At 36.9% G+C, this 22,313-nt stretch overlaps 1 protein-coding gene across 5 annotated transcripts in view; it reads right to left on the reverse strand.

Moving 5' to 3' along the window:
- The window catches only part of ERCC6L2 (ERCC excision repair 6 like 2), a 50,629-nt gene that overhangs the window by 13,064 nt on the left and 15,252 nt on the right, over positions 1-22,313 (reverse strand). For 2 of the 5 annotated variants that reach the window (XM_039381683.1, XM_039381684.1), the window contains 10 exons: positions 21,649-21,762; positions 20,052-20,171; positions 14,249-14,320; positions 12,948-13,093; positions 8,632-8,727; positions 7,352-7,451; positions 5,364-5,516; positions 4,425-4,505; positions 1,834-2,998; positions 954-1,108 (listed from right to left, as the gene is read on the reverse strand). In XM_039381683.1, coding sequence (XP_039237617.1) covers positions 954-1,108; positions 1,834-2,998; positions 4,425-4,505; positions 5,364-5,516; positions 7,352-7,451; positions 8,632-8,727; positions 12,948-13,093; positions 14,249-14,320; positions 20,052-20,171; positions 21,649-21,762 — 2,202 coding nt within the window. The other 3 variants (XM_039381685.1, XM_039381686.1, XM_027723296.2) reach the window with 3 other exon arrangements.

The raw sequence follows: 22,313 nt of genomic DNA on the forward strand, positions 1-22,313 counted from the left end.
ACTGGTTCTCCTGGTTTGATCTTCCCAGTCTAAAAATTCTTTGGCAACTGTGCTAATGGCTTAATTAAATACAGTACAAGAACAACAACAACAACAACACCGGAAGAAACTCTTCCAGCCACTGTGGATGTTCAACACCCCAGAACAACATAGATGTATGTCTACAATTTCTATAATGATTGCTAATGAGTCTGTGAAGACTAAGCTGCACATTCACCAATTACTTGTTCTGTGCTTGTGGTTTATCTTAAGCATCAGCCTCGGAAACTGCAAATGTTTATTACAAGAGAAACAACAAAGTACCCGGATAATCAGAATAGATTAAAATCACTAAGTAAAGGGAACAAAAATCTGGAAGTTCTACCTGAATTTATTCCAGATTTGTATGTGTTCCCAATGCAATCAAACAAGATGCATGACCAACAAAAAGCATTAAATGTATCTGTCCCTGCAAATAAGCACTCCCAGGAAACTCTAGTGGTATGTTTCAGACATTAGACAACCTGACTCACTACAGCAATTGCACACATTCACCTCCCCAAAAAAGCCTGCAAACTGATTTATGTTTGACTTTCTATGCTACAGAGTTTTCCAGAATGTACTGTGGCAACTGGATTTTTTTAAACCGGATCCAGGACAAGCCAAAGAATTTTCAAGGCTCAAATGAGAAAAACATGGCACAGAATTTGATTTCAAACACCCAATCTTTAATCTTACCATTTCTCTCACAGAAAAATCCCACAGAGGGTGCTGTGCTGCTTAAAAGCCACCCCAAAAACCAACAGTCATTTATTAGACTTCCAACTGAGCCTTCTCCTCCTCCCATCCTCAATGGCTTTGATCATTCATGGTGGCCATTAACAGAAAAACAAGTCTTTTGGAGTTTTTTTAAGATGAAAAACGAGGGTAAAAAAAAAAGAGTTAAACCAACATTTCCAAACATTTCTCTTTACCTTGGCACTACAGACAGCAACATTAGCAGGAAGCTGGGAAAACTGCTTCAACTCAAACACGTCTCGCACTGCCCACCGGCTCAGGTGATTTTCAGCCTTGCTGGATCCCACCACGTTCTGATTGGAATGAATATATGCCACCTCTTGAACACCATCTGAGACACCAGGAGAAAGACAGAATCAAAAATGTTGGTTATTCCAAAACTTCAAAAGCACACGGTTCCACCGAAGGATACTGTAATTAAGAAAAAAAAATTACATTGAAGTCATAAAATTTGTTCTGATTTTACTCAGCACCAAGTTTCTCAACTCTATGAAATGAACAACAATCATTAGACTTACTTGGATTTATCTGGACAGTTTAAAACTACTTCAATTTCCATGTGTGCTTTTTTCAGATGGACAAGGAAGTTTCAAAGCATCTATGGTTTAATGGCTGCAATATTAATGTTTAAAATTAAGTCTTTTACAGAATCAAGTCTTGTATGTGGTATTTCAAACTCCCAGATCACTTTTTTTTTCCATGTACATTAAGTTTTTATTTAACAGCTCTGTAAAGACTTTTAAGGTTCTGCAGTTCAAATATTTAATTTGTGAATTCTTAATACATCTTTGATCTTAGCACTGTTCAAGAGACAGTCAGTCTTTAACATAGTATTACAAAGCAGTCTGTCACCCCAGAGGACAGGAAAGTAAGACTAATAGGTAAAAAGAAAGATACAAAAGGATATTACTAACTAATTCAGCAGAGCATTTACCAGCATCCTGTAACAAACAGCATGTATAGCAAGAAGAACTTAGAGCCTGCAGACAATGGTAAATTAAACCTACATTATTACTTACTTTGAAATAAAACCAAAGAAATTAAATTACTAGTTACCTAAATATCTGTCCATTGATTCCATTTTTTGCTCTTGATGCTCAAATTCAGTTTTTCTTGCAGAAGTTCTATGCACAGCATAACTGCCAGACTCCATTTGTGCAACAGAGGTATCTTGAATAGGATGCAGTGTTTTAGACCCAAACTGAACTCTGCCTCTCTGTCTTTTACACTTACGGCTTTGCTTTCTGGCCTCAGTTTTCTCAGCTGGAAAATCATCTTCAGAGGATGAAAATTCATCTATATTCTGTGAATCACTTTCTTTTTCTTTTCTACTGGGCTTCTTTGCTTGCAGCAGAGATTCGGAGACATTACCTAGTTCATGTTTAAGGGCACATCTTTCCTTGTGTTTTGGAAAGCTGAAAGATTCTAGCTCTCTTGATTTAGAATCCTGGGAAAGTTCAATATCATCAGATTCATCACTTATGTCACTTGCTCCTTTCAAACCTGGGTCATCCTTGATGTCTTCAAAAGACAACTCAACACTGTGGAACCCAAACTGCCTACTGGCTCCCTTAAACACAAACCCAGCTTTTTCTTTTGCTAACTCTTTGCAATTTCCAGATGTTGTCCTGTGTATTTCAACTTTTTTAGTAGGCGCTGCTTGAACTTGAGTAGGAAAGATGACATCATCACCCTCTTCAGAACTACTTCCAGTCTCCAAGACTGTATCAGGTTGCTTGGAAAGGCCTTGATCCTCATTTTCTCTGTCCCCTTCCTCCTCAGAGCCTGAGAAATCAAGCCAGTCTGTACCATGCATATCTTTTTTATCAGTTCCATCTGCTGCCAGAACAGCTTTCCCATGCTCCAAAACAGGCACACTGCTTTGGCATTTCTGAAAATCACTGTGCTTGCTATTTATGTTTTTTCTTACAGCCTGATCATCAGAAGGCCACTTATGAGAATTATAATTATCATCCCCTTCTGAGGTAGCTTCAATTTCTCTCTGCAACAACTTAGAGAATCCACACTGCATTAAAGAAAGCTGACCCTTTGCTACCATTAAATTATTTGCATTGCAAGGCTTCCTTCTGTCACATTTTTTCACAGAAGTTTCCAGAACATCATCATCACTGAAGTCATCCCAAAAATCTGTTTCTTCTCTGTTTAATTGTGCCTGAGCGCTTTGGGGATCTCCATCTTCTTTACAGTCTGCTTGTTCATACTAAAAAAAAAAAAAAAAATTACATCAGAGTTATTTAACATTAATAATATATGGAACACACCTAATTTCAAAGTAGTGTAAAAAAAAGTGGATTTTCACTATGTTACTCAAGCAAAAAATACACAAAGTGGTATTACAAAATGCAAATAGAAAGCAAATACAAAATAAATCATAATGAGAAATTATTAAAGTCTCTGGCAGCTGAAAATTTTTAGCAGAAAAATAATGAAAATAACCAATAATTTTGGTTAAAAATCAAATATTAGATAAATACTTAATATTACATATTAGAGACAATATATGCTGCACCCTGCTAAAACAAGCTATATCTTCACAATCTACATCCATATTTTTCAAGTTTATACTAATCTCATTGCTACTTTTCATCTTTCAAAGGTAGTTTGAAAGGTGACTTCATGATTCAAACCTTGTGTTATTACACAAATGACTGTGTAATAACAGTCATTTAAAAAAAAAAATCTCACTGCAGTGAGATTAACCACCTTGTATATGGGGGCCAACATTAAAATAGTCATGAGCATACAACAGTCCACTCTAAAATTAGTTGAGGCCTACTGTAATCAAACAAAATTACACCCAGGAACTTTTAAACATTTTGAAGATACCAAAGTCCAGAATACAGCTACAAAACTCTGTACTACTGAGACAAGAATTATGACAACCTGTAAATGGAAAGTCAGAAGGGTAAACACTAAAATTTGGTACATGAAGAGATGTTTTAAAATTAATATATAAATCCTGGTATCATCCTGCTCATCAAAAAGTATTCAACATAAGCTTAGAAAGCTCCTGTTTATCACCAAGTCCAATGCGAGATCACAACCATATAGTGATGTATTATCAATGAGCTATGATCAATAAGTTATGATCAATGTGAGGGCACATATTAAATTAATAATTAATACTGATATTTACTCATAGAAATCTCCAACAGGCATAAGAGATGGCAGCTAATTTTTAACACCATTCAGTGTGACCTAATCTAATACTATCTTTACTCTTGCAGGCCATATTACAGAGCTAACTGCTTGCTTCCGTGAGTACCTGAACACAGTGTTCAGCCAAAAACATTCCTATAAATACAATACTCCTATTAAAACCAACCTTTTCAGGAAAAAAAAAACAAACCCGCATTCCAGAAGAAGACCATTATGTAATTACATACATTAAAAAAAAGATAGTATTGACCAGACCACTGACTTGATGGGAATCACTGTCTCATTGTCTGACTACAACTAAACAGCCTGAAGCTTTCAACAGTCTAAACCAATTGCTCTCCTTTCCACAATTCCCTAAACAAAATCTTCTAAACAACAGGGTAAAAGTATTATCAGCCTAACAACTGCAGTACCAGAAACTAGAGGGACTGTCATGCTCTGGCCCACAGCCCACAAGGACATCTCACCTTCTCTGAGCTGCACGGAGCACTCTCTTCCTTCAGCCAGGTAGTTGCTGTCATGACTCCTGCTTCCACCTGCCCTTCCCTCTAAAACAATCAAATATTTAATTAACATCAACAGATACTGGTTTTGCTACATATAAAAGGCAAGCCCAGGAAAAAATACCCAAAGGCTTTTTCTTTCCTTCTACAGAGGTGTAGAAGCACAATTAGCAAAGTCCAGACTAAATCCTAGCACATGCAAAATAACAAAATAATGGGAAGGATGGAAAGAAACCTGGAATAAAGCTACAATAAATTTCAAGATGCAAGCTAGCTGCAGCAAACATGCTTTACACAAAAAGGTATAATACTGAATATACTTGAAATCAGTTTAAACTATGGAATTGGGCCAACAGGCTTTTCAGAGTAACTAAGAAATTAATTTTAAAATATGAAGCCTCGTAAGTTATTTACTTACTTCCACCCTATAACATTCCAAAATATGGCATTATAAAATACATTTTATTAAACAGTTTTTGACACCTCAAAATGTACTATGAAAAGGTTACTATGATCACAAAAAATATTTTTATGACCAGAATTCCGGCTTAAAAGGTCAGCCTGAGCTATTGATGAATAAAAGATATCTGCGCACAAAGCTGACGACATGTGAAAGTATCAAAATATAAGTTAAATAATTTTTATTAAGAAATATATTAGCAAATTTGTAGGAATTATAATGCAAGCTTTTTCCATTCTTTGATTTAAAACAATTTAGCTGCTCTATATCAGAGTAAGAAATTAGCATGCCTATTTCATTTAAGTCACTGCATAGACAAGCACTGTTCCAGTTTCATCATTCTGTTTTATAGTTTTTCCATTCAAAACGACAACAAAAGAATCTCCTGAGGAAAGAAAAAATGTAAAACTAATATCCAAAAGTAAAAGGATAGCACTTCACACCTCCAGGATGTCTTTGGTAAGACAGGACCCATGAATCCTAAGTTTGAAAAGGTTATGGATCCCAAAAAGCTCTCCCTGGTGTTCCTTTGATCCTTGCACTGCCTCGAAATATCTCTTGGCATTTTCACTTCCAACGACCGCACAGTGAAGTTGCTAAAACAGAATAACACGAGAGATTTGAGAAGAGTTTGCTGCAACAACACGTCAGAATTTCCTGGCTCCCACATTATATACACAGCTTTAGCTGGAGCAGGGAGAAATTCCTAAGAGAGGATGTTTTAATTTCCCTGGCAGATGCTGGTATAATAAACTGTGGTACAATATGCACCTGTTTGGTTTTACTGAATTTTCAAAAATTTAAATATTTGAAGCCTTTTACTGTATCGTTGGCTAATATCAGACACCAACTATACACACTAGAGGCACTCCTCTATATCTTGACTGCTCAGCTTTCCTCAGTACTAAACTGTAACTATTCTTTTACTGTCTTGTATGTTTACTTAGTAAGGGAATGCAATCCAAGGGTAGACAAAAAAAAAGAATCTCAGATTTACTATTCCTCCCTTTATTGCTTCTTATTAAACTTGAGAAACACAAGTCAATTTGAAAGGAAAAAAAAAAAAAGGCACAGGAGCCTTTCAAGAATTTTTATGCATGGTTTTTGGAAATCCAAACAGACAATATCCAGGTCTTCTTTTCCTACAAGTTCACCAACTCCCAAGGCCTCTGTGAAGCAGGCTTCCATCCTTCAGGATTTTAGTGAATGGAGCTGGCTGTAATCTGCTACTGCTCATTTTGTCAGCCTTTCTGAGACTTCTCCTACTGATTCCTGCTGTTGAAACGACTCCTCAAAAGTACTTTGCACATCAGAATTTTGAAAGAGGATCCTCTCTACGTTTTCCCATGAACGTGGATGTGAAGAATACATAAGTAAGGTGGTTTTTTTTTGCAAGGAACGCTCTTTCAAACCTTGCTAAAGTAACAGTCATAGAGCAGTACAATTCATACTCCTGATATGTTAAAAATGTAAATTATTAGCTTTTATATTTTTGGACCACTGTCCCTCAAAAACAGATTTTGGACTTACCATGCATTATATTTAACTTGCCTTGTTAGTATATGATTTCAACTACTAATGCATCTTCTTAATTCTGAGCTTCTGATACAGAATCTCTGCAAATTGGCCAATTACCTGTTACCACCTCAGCCCATCACCTACTTCTTTTGACTTCTTCTTAACAAGTTTTGTCTTTTTTATTTACATAATTCTGTCAAAATTAAACAGAACTCTAATGGCTGCTTGGCTTCTACAAAACACTGAATTTGAGTGAGATGAAAGTCACCATTACACTTTGAAAGTAGGATTTTAAAGCAAACCATACACATTACTGGGAGCAGTTCAAGATTGGATCTGTCAGGTTTTTGACTATCTGCTCTGCGAAATCAGAGGATCTTAGAACTTTATTCTTACTTGTCACTTAAATCCAAGGAGAATAATGACAATCTGTTTACAACTGCATTTCCCACTCATTCAGCCTCCAACTTCCTCCTTGTAAATAACCTAAGTACAACTGCTTGTCACTGAGGACTCATTACCAACTTTTTATTATTTATGGCCAAAAATTCAAGTTACCAGGTTAATTCCTCAAATCTAGTAAGGTTTTCTTCAATATGTTGTATCACTCTCCCACTGAGGTGACCTAATTTTATCTTTTCTATGCAGTGTATTCTTCAGGACAACTGTACCCCACTGGTTTTCTATCTTTGTCCCAGTTTACATGCCTATAATGTCAGAACCTTAAATTCAATCATCTTATTTCTTAATTTGCGACTTTTGACAATTGCTAAATGATGTATCTTTGCTTTGTAAGTTAATAGCATATATCATCAACCCAAAGTAAATTACAATTTTGCTATAGGCTAGATTAGCTTTCAGTCACCAAGACTACTAAAAAGAGCTCCAAATTTAAACAGCTTGTGAACTTTACCTGTTTATAAACTTGTCGCAAATACATCATCTCTTCCACAGTTCCCAAGGAGATCAATCTAAACACTTTAACAGGTCTGTACTGGCCAATTCTGTAAGCTCTGCAAGGACAGTGGCACATCAAAAAACATTTTAAGAGATAAGAGAGCTCTTGCGGTAGTAAATAAACACAAAAATAAGTAAAAGCATTCTAATAAAATAGGACTATTCTAAATCATGCTTGCGTTGGTTGGGTTGTTTTTCTTTTCCACATTTTCCTCAGTAATTGATTTCCTTTTCCTTTACCCTTAGTATTCCATGTTTCTCCAGAGGCCTATGAAGTTAAAAAGCTTTCTCCTCAATTTGTATCACAAGAACTGCATCCCATCTCTTCTGAAAACACGTCTTCCACTCTGTTCATCTCAGGTTTGTTTCATTTTTCTTTTCTCCTCTCTGTCTACACCTGCTCTTGCTCAAGGTATTCTCCTATTTGTATTATATAGAGGAATTAGTTCACGGATTACATGGAACACTCTGTTCTTTCTTAACTTTCTAAAGCACTTTGCAAGTTACAATATCATAAAAACAGCTAATGAACTGGCAGTGTTCTATCCAAATGGTAAATTCTGAGATATCTAATAAACTACATTCCACAAAATTCACAAGAGGCTGAACTAATTCATAGAAATGTGATCTTGCAAAGATTCTTTAAAGACAGTACCCAATACATGTTTCTGACACACATATTTCTCTCGAACAGGTGAACATAAATATGTATTAGAAGCGAGAAAGACCCTTAAAATGGAATTATATAATTGCAGGAGATAACAGAAACAATTTATTTCTGCTCATAAAAATATATAGAGCTACTGAATTTTGAAAGCTTTCAATGTTCTTTACTTCAGCCAGCCAGAAGTCTGTCTTGAATTCCTAGGGAAACATCCCACAGCCAAAAAGCCTTGAAAGAAGTATCTGTATTACTAGAAATACTCCAACAGCATAATATAAGAGCTAGAACTGAATGCTGAAAATACTCTAATCTCCACAAGGGTGAAGCAGAAAGGTTGTCTTTAGGGGTTCTGGAATTCAAAACATCACTTTAACTGGGGTCAACTACAATGTATTCTGTCATGAAAAACACAAGAAAAATGATAGCTACCCACACACCCATTCTATAGAGATCACAAAAAGTTATAGTAAAAAATTTCTTCCTCAAGGAAAGTTTTAGTTGGAGAATCAGATTATGGAATGAAAGCGAAAGAAGAGTACGACATGGATAAGTTCTGTATTTTGAGAGTGTACCTGTCAATTGCTTGAAGATCATTTGCTGGATTCCACGTAGGATCAAACAGTATAACAACATTGGCACCCACAAAATTAAGACCCAGTCCACCAGCCCTAAAAGAATAAAAATGAGAAAAATAGAATTATATGACAATAAAAACAACCCTGAAAAAAAATTTTCTGAATTAGATCCATATTGGCATACCCTTCCCAACATAAAAAAGAACACAATAAAGATACTGAAAACAGTGCAGTACAACTTTGTGTTACTGTTGTATTAATAACCACCAAGTACTCAAATAACCATTGCTATAAAATGCAGTCTTCTCACCTCAGTATCATGCTTGTTACAAACTGAATAGCTGAGTCATAACCAACTACTATCAGCTTTCTTAGTAAAAGTCCTGGTTGCTACTTCATTCCCCCTAAGTCCTGTCCAGGTCAGCTCCTCCAGTGATTATACTGAAATTCATAACCACTTTTATGCCAGTTAACTTCATGGAAGCAGGAAAATTTAGGGTGAAATTTTACTTCCTCTAATCCCAGCACAGAGTTTCAACAATAATGCTATGCAGCTTCCACTGAAATGGTCACACTCTAGGGTAAGTCACACCTGTAAGAATTAACAGCTCTCACAAGTGTATTTGTACAGTATGTCACTCAGCTGTTAAAAACACAGTTGCCCACACAGCTGCATATGAGCAATATTCATACCAGTCATTACAAGGAAAAAAGTCCCTGTCAGAAAACTGTCTGCTCTGGGGGTTGGGAGTCACAGTTACATCATCTTAAAACACTTAACAGCTGGACTGTTCTTTCAGGTAAAGCCTGCAAGCCAGGAAAGAATTTGAGCACATGCCTAACCTGAGGCAGCTAACTGCAGAATCCAATAAACTGCTCAGTTCCTTGGAGTCTGGCATGTGCACAGCTGAATGATTTGACAGGAACAAAAGTGAGGAAAACACCACTTCTCATCCAGGTGCAAAACAAGCAAATACTGAATATTCTTTTCAACTGGCTCAACCAACCATCGCACAAAAGGGACAAGTTCCTATACAAGCACGTGTTAAACACTATTATTAGCTAAACTATTAAAACAAATGTTCACATTGACATAGGCATGGCTAAGTTCAAGTGTGTTATTTTCCTGAAAGAGCTACAGCAAAACTGAAAAAGTCAATCGCATTTAATTTACCAAGTTTAACAGATTCCTTTAGATTCTGTTTGTTTAAAGCAGACAGGAAAGGTAAAGTTTCCGGTAAAAGACTGAACCAAAAACTTAGGGAGCCCCACCATGTTTTGGTTTTCAAGGAATCCATCTCAATGTAAACGCAGTTCTGGCCTTGTCCTTCCAGGTGTGATGTGGTGTTGGGTCAGTTAAATCTGGGAAGTAAGAGGATATGGGAACCTGCCAACACTAACAGATGTTTCCGGCGGATGCACATTCTCAAAGTTTGAAATGCAGAATAAAAATATTTGCATTTTTTTCAGGATACACTGCGGAATTTTGGAAATTTAGTGTACTTCTTTGCAGTGAAAACAGAATTCAGCCTCTTGTCTTCCCAAACTAACCCTGCAGTTGGACTGAAACATAAGTCAATGTGTAAAACAGACTACCTAAAAAAACTAAACAGGATACTTAGCTTTATAATAATTTCACCTTCCAGTATTTCTAAGTATGACATAAAAACTCAGGTGCTCTAAAGCAGAAAAAGAATGGCTCCTATGTCCTTCATGGACAGAACAAATGCAGTCATTTGTGCACTGTAAAGCATATCTTCCATTTTAACTATCATTTTAATTAGCTGTTAGTCATTACTGCAATTTTAATCCATGCAAACCACTATAATATGGCTCAAATAAAGAGTTTTGTTACAATGAACAGTTGTCAAAAGATCATCTTATTTAAAACTGCACAACTTTTTACCTCAACATTCAGAAGTTACAGAACAATACTGCATTAGGAAAGTTTCTATGAAAGCTTTGACAATGTAATTCTGTTTACCAAGATAAGTTTTTCATAGCTCCTACATTCTCTCTTTCAGTGAGATCTTGCGGTTTAAAGTTCTTTGAACGTTATCACATATGCATTAAAAGTTATTTGCAACAGAGGTGAGAAGAGTTAAATGAAGCCCTGTAAAAGTAAAAAGTAATGATCAGGAGTCCAGCAATGGACAGTCTTTGAGAATGCTGCAGGTAGAAGGGAATTGCATATGTAACCTTTCATGAAAAAAAACTACCTACAAATTTCTCTAAGCACTTCTCTTTACATAACAAAGATAACCAAGATGCAGAAATGGATTTTCATTAACAATTATTCTGAAGGAATTAATCTAGAGAAATACTGGCATAGAAACTCCAGAAATAGTGATTTAAAAACAGGAACATTTGCTGCTCTCATTTCTTCACAACACTCCAACGGAACAGAGATGTATTAACTTTGGTACTGTACACAGCTTCCTTTCTCCAGGCTAAGCAGCACCATTGGAGTTGCAAGCTCTGACATTCTCCTATCAAGTTACAGCAACTCCAGCAACTATTTTAATGTTTCCAAGCATGCCCAAAAATCCCCTTCTCTTCTTCGAAATAATCACACATTTTTTTAGCAACACTAGCACAGGATTGAAGTATTCACAAACAGATATTACTTCATGAGACTTAGAAGTTCCAACAGATGCATACTTATTTTTCCCTGGTGCTCAAGTCTGAAATCCATGATCTGTATCTAATGGTTTGATCTAATTCAATAGAATTTACAAGTTCCAAAGAAATCAATTATATTTTCTCTGAACACCTATAAAATATATTTATCCATAAAGCTACCTTAGCCATAGCTACCAATAAAAGCATTAGGGATAGCCATATGATTGCTTGGTACCAATACTAACTGCAAGATTTGAGGTTAAGCTGATTTAAAAGATTGGTGCTTTCTGTTTTAAAGGTTGCATGTTAATTGCGCTAGTGAATATAATGGGAGACTCAAAATTACTACTCAGGGAATTCATCCTTTGCAGAATGCCCTTCTACATGTAAGACTGTGAAAGTATTGTCAGTGAAAATCAGCATTTGGCTTTCTGAGGAATGGGACTTACAGAAAACACACAAGCTGACTACCCAGAACAATGAGCCAAAAACTTTGCAAGAGAGTACAGACAGAGGAGTATGACTTAGTTCTGTCAACATACTATGTATTGAAAAACACAGAACATACTGTAAAGTATATTAACATTGTATATATATTGTATTAACATTGTATATATACTCGAAATCTGAGTAAGTGTAAAAAGTAATCTCTTGCAGAGTAGAACTACGATAAATCACTTTCTAATTTCCAAAGGATTACAAATGTAAAGCTGCTTCCATTCCTCTGTAACAAACATGAAAAAAGATCACTTCCTGTTATCTGTGATAAACTAGACAAGGAATTGCACCTCCTGTTTTGCTTAGTACACACTGGTCATATTGACTGCAATTTCATCACAGGCTTGTTCCTTTCATTTGCTTTGTAAGATGAGTAACACCAAAACCAACAGAATCAAGATTCTTGTCTCCAGCACCGTCAGCAGGCAGGGAAAGCTTTCAGTAAAGAAGAACTGACTTGACTGTAGAGTCAAGAATGATTCAAGTTTCACTAAGTTTTCACTTCTGAGCAGGACAACAAAAGCTTCTATTTGTTCTCTTTCTGTCCTTGTCCAGTAAAAAACTTAACCCAAGATGAAGCATGGAAGTAACCAGAATAAAACAAAAAAGAGTCATTGTTTGTTAATCTATTTCAAAAGAATTCACTATCCACCATAAATTGACAAGCAAACTTTGACAGGTAGATACATTTTGAGAAGACAGTCAAGGATTTGCTGAAGTATTTTAAATAGACGTGCTAATTAGTATGGTTAATAAATTACAGGGAGAGATAATTTTTCAGTTCAATATAGCATTTCCTATTCACTTGCTAGTTCTACCAGTATACAAGAAATTGAGTCTGCCTACAATAAAATGAGAAGTCTTGTGGATAATGACATAATAATAATAATGTTGTAGTAATAGTGTTTAAAACGGTTTCTTCCATCCTATAAGAACTGGAAATTTAAAACTAGGATTCAGATCCTTCAGATCTTAGAAATCCTCATAAAGCAGAGGAGAGGGAGGAAGTCTGTATATATTTTAAGAAGCTTCACACCACAGCAGTAAGTCTGTACTCAACTAACAGACAAGAGAACAACTCACTTGCTCAAAAAAGTAATCCCTCACAAGGCCATCAAGAAAAATGCAGAGTAACCCATTTGTTAAACACCAGAAAGACAGATCAAAACAACCCACAACTTAAATTTTCTTACATTGTAGATACAAGACAGATGTTAATTTCTTGAATGTTGTTGAACTCTCTTACAATTCTCATCCTATCTTCTGATTTTGTATTTCCATCAAGTCTTCGATAATCCAGCCCAGATGCCATGCAGTACTGTTCCAGCACATCCAGCAACTGAGTAGAAAAATGAAGGGGAAAAAAAATTATTTACTTAATACTACCTTTTTAATTAAACATGATCACAGAGGCCATGATTATCAAATATATTTTCAATGGACCAAGCACTGCAAATGAGACTAAATCTTCACCATTTTGGTAACAACATTCATGACTCTCTTTAGTCATAATTCTACAGCACTCAAGGTGATTAATACTGGTCTGCTGCAGCCTCACTCCACCCTCCAGCCCTGGCTGCCTGTTTCACCTCTGTCACTCAATTAGTTCAACCCAAGAAGCAGGCAGGGAACAGCTTCCTCCCATCTCAGCAAGTTGGAATTACTTGAAATACAGCAAAGGAGCACTGGAGCCAGCACAGAGTACAGAGTCAGGGTCCAGGGGCATGGAGAGAAAGAGACTGCAGTAACCAGGAGCCAGTCTGGTAGCGAACGTGATAAAGCACAGCCTGAGACATACGAGTTCTTTACTGCTGCATCTAAACATTAAACTTGCTTTCCGTCTTAAAGCCAAAAAAAATTAAATATTTAAGACTTTGAACTATCATTCAAACTGCTATTTCTTAAAAAATACTTTTTAGTGCTATCATTACAGATATTTAAATAAAGGAAATGATACAACAGAGTGCAGGGTTTCAGAAAACATATTACTCCCTAACAAGAAAATCAAGGAGCAAGTCCCTTAAAAGAGAAATGTACATATTTCTCTTGCTCCAATTAAACACTGTTTTAAATTCAAATCAACTGGTGCTGCAGGTTTCAGGATTGAAGTTTCATTGCTGCTGATGGTCAAAAGTCAGCAGAATGGGGGAAATTTACCAACTTTCAATGCTAGTACAAACATTTTATGATATTGCAGTCATACTGTGCTGTGACACCACTCTAACTCAAGACACACAAACAAAACTCAGCTTTCTACAGCCAAAGGAACACAACAATTTTTAAAAGCTCTAAGGAAGACAGAAGGGTGTTACATTTGCTTTGCCATCACCATTTTTATCAAGAGATAACATAAGGTTTCAATACACTTCTGGAGTACAGCACACTGTCCTCAGAACTCCTTCCCAACCAAATATGGTTGACAGGCGTCACTTCAGTGCTTCACACTTCAGAACTCACTGCTGCAGTTAATTGATGTAAATCACATGGAACTCACCTTTGTGGAAAAGGAGAAAAGAAGAACTTTATCCTTATTTTTTCGGAAGTGATTTAAAAGCTGCTGCAGGACCTGTAAATGACCCAGAGCACACAAATGAAGAGATTTTTATCCACAAGTCATCTCATGAACACTTACTGATGGTTTCAACCTCTAAACAGGGTACACTGTAATTATTTGCAAAGCCAAACAGAGGCATAACAAAAATAATTACCAACATAATTAAATGTGCCAAAGGTAATGGAGATGCTGGACCTTTTCATTTTTCAGTGATCTTTCTTGCCATGAAAAGGTCATCAGACCACTAAGAGGTAAATTCAGAGCCTATTCATGTCAGCGCACGGATTGCAACAAAAAGTTCCTTATGTCACACGCTGGATCAGACTGTGAGTTCTTGTATTTAAAAAATGCACACATTTACCCTGAAAAGTCGAAGGTCTGTTTAAATTTTCTGTCCTACATCTGAGTTTAGAACTTCTTACAACTTGTCTTCTTAAAATAATCAGTGAGCTGTGTGCCCCTCCCCACTCCCACTCTCATCTGTTGCTCTGTTTACAGTAGGATCCAGCTTCCCAGACTCTGCACAGCCCTTGACACACCAATAATCCGCCCACACACGACGTTCTGCTGGGGGGGAAAGCAAAAAATCCAGAGCCTTGTGTATAATAGTGATACTGTTATTTTCAAAAGAAGCATGTCCACATCTGGCAATGGCAGCTCCAGAGCACTGTGCAGAAGTCATACACAATAGGGAAAAGAGGAATTTTCTCTACCATGACTGTAGTTTTCTCCCACTAGGCAATAAATGTTTAAAAAATTATATTTATTTACAGATAAATACATAAACTTTTAATCAACACTGATTTCACTAAAACCCTAACAAATCTTTTGACAACCAAATAGCAATGAATGTTTATATTAACTTTGCAATTCTGGATAATATCTAGAACAAAACCCAGAAATTATTCGTCACTTAGTATATGTTATCCAGCTGTTAGAAGTGAAAACAAGGTAAAAATGAGAGATTTTTTTTTGGTCTGGTTTCATTGTACATGAACATATAAACTAGGACTTCTTTTACTTGAGAAAAAAAAAATCCACAAAGGGCAGCTTAACAAGAGCTATGCTACTTAAATTTGCATTTTATTTAGCCACATTAAGAAAAGAAAACAGAACAAAAACAGTGACATTCTTTTAAAGGAGAAGGCACTGGCTACTGTGTTTTTGTTATTATAAAAGTACAGGTCAAATCTTGACTTTCCTATACAAGAAGACAAAAACAAATCCACACAGTTTGCTTAAATAAAGTGGATCCATTTCATCCCCATTGGGAATTTAGGTATCCTGGAGTCAAGAACAACTCTTAACAGGTAAAAGTAATGAATGTTTTTGCACCAAAGAGAAATAAATTCTACACTTGTGCACCAGAGTATTATCCTGTATGGTGTTAGTCTAAACCAGAAATATTTGGTCATACTCAAGCAAAAGGAAGAATTCTTTATAAGAGTTCACATGGATTTAAACATGTCTCCCCATTGCTACACATTGTGAGTTGTCTGTGTGTGATGAAATGTTACCTCTGGCTTTTAAGAATATCTTTTTTGTATACAGTTGTTCAAGTTAGCCTACAGTATTTTAAAGACTTCAAAGCCATGCCTGCCTGGGTGGGAATTATGTTTAATGAAGGAAGTTATCGTTATTTGCAAAGTGCTCCAATAGACTTTTATTTTCCTACTGAAATAATGATAATATGCCAAGCAAAAATTATTAAATCAACCCAGCAGTTATTTCTGAGAGATTTGTATTAATTAAGAACAGTAGTCCATAACCCCAAAAATGATGTGTGTGGAAACATTATACGTGCAGTTTAAAGAAAAAAAAAGTTATTTTAAGTGCCCAGACATTTAATAGCCCTTTACACTTAAAATGCTAGTAGAGTCTCTCTGAGCCAGAATTTTAACAAAACCATAGAAATAATCAGACCAGGTAGCAATGAGAAATACTGCAGGCTTGTAAAGCTATGCTCACTCATCTTCTTTTCCAAGCAGTCCCCAATACTTCTGTGTGAACAACCTGCAAAGAAAAAGCTATGTTTCCTATGTGTTCTATCTCTGCTTGCTTCGAGAATAATAGATACTTTAAGCAGATAGATTAACCTGTTCAACTCTTCAAAACAGTTGCAGCAGCTTAGCTAATAAACTTCATTAAAAATCCAAACATTTCCCTGAATAAATTTTAAAAAAATGTCAAAAACCTTGCAACTATGCTCATTTACAAAAGAATAACCACCTGTACCAAAATTTCTGTGTAGTTTGTACTAAATTTTAATTTAAAAGACTAAGTAATATCTATTCAGTCTACACTACTAGATGAAAGTTACAAAAGAATTTCAAGTAGTTTCTAGAATTTATTTATGAAACAGAAAATATAAAGTACTACAGTGAGACAAGGTTATTAAAAACATTTTACTATCATTTGTCTCAGTTATTTCCAAACAAACATGTTACAAATTGACAAAGTAGTTTTCAAGCTCTAGTGTCTATTGACTCTCCTGTGATTACCTTCTCATGGTAAGAGGACTTTCTAAATTAAATACTTCCTGAACAACTTTGCTTCCACAGCATAAAACCCGAAATCATCACCAACAGCTTCCTTTTTAAAATTTAGAATAGTAAACAAAACAGCAAGTCAGACATTTATGATCTAGTTTTTGGCATCATCATTATTCTGAAGTCAAAATTAATGGACTAAAACCCAGCTGATTTTTCAATATGGCTACAGAGCCCACTACATAAAAGTCCTCCTTCCAGGTACAGAGATCACAGAGTCATAGAATGGTGTGGGTTGGAAAGGACCTTAAAGATCATCTAGTTTCAAACCACACCACCATGGATGGGCAGGGATGCCACCTATTAGACTCAGGGTCCCATCCAGCCTGGCCTTGCACACTTCCAGGGATGGGGCATCCACAACTTCTCTGGGAAACCTGTTCCAGCGCCGCACTACTCTGAGAATAAAGAATTTCCTTCTATTATCTAACATAAACCTACTCTCTCTTCCAGTTTAAAGCCATTACCCCCTTCCCTATTACTGCAGAAGATCTGCCTCCAGCTTTCTTTAGGCTCCCTTCAAGTACTCAAAGGTGGCAGTAAGGTCACCCTAACAGCCTTCTCTTCTCCAGGCTGAGCACCCTCAATTCTCTCAGCCTTTCCTTGTAGGAGTGCTGCTTCATCCCCCTAATTACCTTCATGGCCCTCCTCTGGATTCGCTCCAACAGGTCCATGTATTTTTTGTGCTGTGAAGCTGGACACAAGAATGGAGCAAAGGGGGAGAATCACCTCCCCTGACCTGCTGGACACATCTCTTTTGCTGCAGCCCAGGACATGTTCAGCTTTCCATGCCAGCTCACATCCAGGCTCTCACCCCCCAGCACCCCCAGGTCCTGTTCGGCAGGGCTGCTCTGACCCAGGCGCCACAAACCTGCTGAGGGTGCACTCAATCCCCTCATGGAGACCATCAGCCCAGGACTGGGCTGAACACTGATTCCTGGGGGACTACCAGTGACCAGATACCAACTGGATGTAACTCCATTCACCACCAGTATCTGGGCCAGCCAGCCAGCCAGTCTTTAACCCAGCAAAGAATGTGCCTCTCCAAGCCACAGGCTGTCAGCTTTTCCAGGAGAAAGCCATGCAAGATTAAAAAAAATATATATATATAAAAAATAATAACATGAGCAATATCATGGGAGAATAACCAGTAATAGAATTGCTTCATAAGCACTACTGAAGATCATGGACTTTGTTTTTAGACCTATGTATTAAATATTTGCATTGTTAAAAATTTAACAACTATGTTCATTTTCATGAGATAATTAAGTGTATACAACAAAGTTAGCGTGCAGGTATCTCACACATATGTAATAATAGTAAAGAAAGGTGTTGCTTGCATAATAACAAATCAATGAAGTGGTAATAGCCATTACTGTTACAACAATGTGGTCTTCCCACTGCCACCAGTCCCAAACAAAAACTGTGAATAACCAGGCTTATAGAGAGCAAAAATCCTGCACAGCTTCTAATTTCTCAGTTACTCTCAGCCCAGGAACACTCCTAAAACTAGTATAGTTTTCTTTTTAGTAGGGTACCTCAGACTTCTTTTTAACTTGCATTAGACATCATTAAACATCTTTTGTTCCTCTCTGAAACCAGAGCAAGACAGTTTCTGAGGTAAGGTGTTTTACAGATTCATACTCGACACATTTATTTTAGTCAACTTTAGCAGGACTTCTGTAGCAGTGAATCTGATGAGAAACTGGTTTAAACATGTTTCAAAATGGCTTTTTGTATTTTCTGCAGTGTCATTGCTCCCTCTTCCCGACCCCCCCTGTGAAGGACTATTGTCTCTCATACAAAGCGTCCTGGGAAGGTGTCCTGAGGTGTTTTTCATTGGTCCTTGGTTAACCCCTTCCTATTGGCTGTTGACCCTTTACCTGATGGGTTTTTCTGTGTGACCCTGAACTTGTGATTGGTTCCCCTTTGACCCTCCTAAAAGCTTTATAAACCCCTTCCCAACAATAAACTCCCTCTTGCCTCCTCTCCACGCCGGTGTGCTGTCTCTGTGCCTGCCATGGAGCCACGTGCGTGGTGGGAGGGGAGGGCACCTCTCCCCTCCAGGCTCGGGGCCTGAAAAACCCTGTCGCTGGAGTCCCCTTTCCCGTCCACCAAGACGTCGGAATGGTTCTTCAGATGGAGAAGGAACTAGAGCTGGGCTCCCCCACGTCATGGGTGGGGAAAGGGATCCAGAGACTTCTATTATTTTCATTTAATGTCCATAATGTCCAAGGGTTCAAAAAGTCAGTAAGCATTCAGTACACCTTTACCAGATTCATACTACTTATGATTGTGTAGGTCCCTGTAATAGAGAGAGAGATCCAGCTACAACAACTCCAGCTATGACTGCTGCATTGAAGAGGAGAGACACTGCTGCCCTGAACACGGAAAGGATCTTTCCTTCTTCCCTTCTGGACTTTTCTTGGAGGGAAAAGAGATTTAATCCAATGTAAATATTGCTTTACCATAGGAGAGATAGTTAGGATTATGTATATAATGTATTATAATATTTATTTGTGTAATAATTGTAATACAATTCCCTTCACCCTATATTGAGTCTTGTGTCTGGAAAACCCCTCTCACACTGGGGTCAGTTGTGGGAGGGGGGCTTGGACTTGGAAATTGGATTTTTGGGGGTCTCAAACCACCAGAGTCTCGCTCACATTCATCCTTAAGACATTATTTTCAGGCTGGAGAGTCTCAGCCTACTTGGCTGCTTCTGACCCACAGTTACTAATCACCTTTGTGGCCCTTCTCTGAACCTTCTTCTGAACCTTTTCAAGGTCTAACACATGCTTTTTTAGAGGAGGGACTGGAAGTACACACAATACTGAAGGTATGCACCAATCATTAAGTCCATAATGATTTTGTTTTGCTCTCTTTTCTTTCCCAAGTATCCCCAACTGCCACTGGAACCCATGGTTTCATGAACCAACAATTCTGTTGACTGCAAGGGTAGTTTCCATGCCCACCATTAAACATGAAGCTAACATCTCCAAATATCTTATCCAGCCTTTGCCCAGATGTATCCTGATCCATGACAGCAGATACCTGCTGTGGTATGACCAACCACAAATAGAATGATTAAAACCCCCACAACTATTAGGTGTACATTTTCTTACATCCATACACTATAGCACAGACGTATTACTATTAATAATACTTATTTTTCTTCTAAGGAATGGGTTTACCTTCATTTTTCCACTGTATTTTGGATCCGAAATGGTTTCAAAGGCTGCATCTTTGCTTAACTGCACAAAATCTGGAAAACTTGAAAATACCTGGCTGCAAACTCGTTTGATATGTGCTTCCTGGAAGAAAAGCAGAAAGATTGAATAGATCTTAAAAATTAGAGCTATATTAGGATACCAGTAAGCTATACAAGGAGTTAAACAGGTTGAAATGTGATCTCCAAACTATCTCAAGAAGAGTTATGTGTGCTTTTATTCAGTTCACTACAAAACTACTGCATAAAACACCCCCTGTGTGCTTTGCTTTACTTCATTTAAAAACAAAAGAGATTGCTAATCTGAAACCATGGATTGTAGCTACTAGAGTAAAAGATGCTAAAAGTTTCTTCTCCTGGCCAAAAACTGCAATAGGACTGGCCAGAACTGTCAGTCTCAAAAAATTCTGTTGCCTTCAGTTTTGCATTACCCAACAGTTTTGTACCAGCATTTCTCTTGACCCACTGGCACAATAAGCCAACACGGGAATTACATATTGTTCCACTGATACAACAAAAAACTGCATGGGAAGTGCATTTAAACTGTTCAAGAGCCACATAAAGCTCCACTGCTAGAATTTAGGTCTGAACTTGAACATAACCTCACACGTATTTATGTCCACTTTTCCAGAGAGAAAGAAAAGATCACATATCTCACCTAAAACATGAAATGGACTTTAATACTAAAAGTAAGAAATACTACAAAGTATCAGTTTCTTCAATGGATTTTGGCAGTTAATAATTATGAATGGTGTGATAGATTAAATAAAAAATACTTATATTGTGTTATTTCAGAGGTTATTTAAACCCCAAATGTTATTACAATAAAAAACTACATATGGAATACAGAAAAGAAGCCCACTGAAAACACTTGGGTACATACTGTATATAAAGCCCTGGACAGTCAGAGTAACATTTCCTAGAAAGCAAAACTGCTTCAATGGAACAAATTTGCAAAATCAGTTGGGATACTTGATTTCTCTTCCTCAGTGGCTTCTGAGAGAAAGTGGTAACATTCCTAAATCCCAGTGTTCATTCCTGGATCTTAGGGATCACATCCAAGCATTTCTAAAAACTCTACTGGTTTGTGGGTCTTGTAGGTGACTTGCCACAGTAACAAGATAAACTGATAGTGATGCCTCATTGAGCATTTTCTTCTAAAGCATGTTTCTCATTATTTAAACAAAATCAGCTCTTAATATAAAGTACTAGAGAAAAAAAGTGCACCCTAATTGCCTATTATTTATTTATTTGCACAAAGTCATTTCTCTTATCAGCACTCATCATAAATGTAACAGAAATGGCACTATTAGAAATCACTAAAAATTACTCTCCCTCCTAATCTCTCCCATGTTTCTATAACCCTTATCTTCAGATATGCATCAACTAAATGAACACAGTTTTGTATGATGCCTTTAAAAGGTTTGCATTCTGAACTGCTGAATGGAAAAGGAATTTTGCAAAATATCTTAACTGCAGTTAGTTAAGACTTCAGAAGGTCAGAAAAAATTTTCATTTGAGAGTTTTCATTCCATTTTCCACAAGATACTTCTGAGACTAACCTGTTGCTTGCTTGTGTTGTCTGTCTGCAGCAGTGCAGCATGATTGGCAACCTTCTGCAGGATCGTCAGGTAACTGAAGCGCAGAGACTTAATTGTTTCACCATGTGCATTTACCTACAAATAAAAAAGTTTACATGAACAAATACTCCTGAAAATAAGTAATGATCTAAAATAAATGCTATTCATACCAGGTTTAATGCATTAACAGTTCTAAGTAGAACTATAATTGACCCCAAAGAGCTGTGTACTATATTTTTAATAAAAAAGAAGTAAGTTTGGGGTGTTCTTCCCATCAGCTTTGTGATCCTACTAATAGAAACACCTTCTCAAACAGAAAAAACCCTACAGCTACGTTCATAGTTTGCTAAACATTTCAGATAGTAATTTCTGTCAATATCACACTAAGATAGCCAAGAACCGCTCAGTAGACAAAAAGATGGTAACTTTACACCTGACTTAAATGTAAATCAAACCAGAGCTGTTTCAATGACTTCTTACCCTACAACTCCTAACTTCACTTTTCTCTACAGCAAAAATATAAGTTTTTGAACATAATTCAAGCTTCAAACATTCATTTACAACACAGCAGCAGCTACTGCATCAGCTATTTTTCTGGCTATGACTGGCTGATTTTGATCAATATTTGTTCTCCTTTCCCTTCTCAA

The sequence above is a fragment of the Pipra filicauda genome, unplaced genomic scaffold (assembly GCF_003945595.2).
Source record: "Pipra filicauda isolate LSUMZ 115617 unplaced genomic scaffold, ASM394559v2 scaffold236_size1216567_pilon, whole genome shotgun sequence".
NCBI lineage: Eukaryota > Metazoa > Chordata > Aves > Passeriformes > Pipridae > Pipra > Pipra filicauda.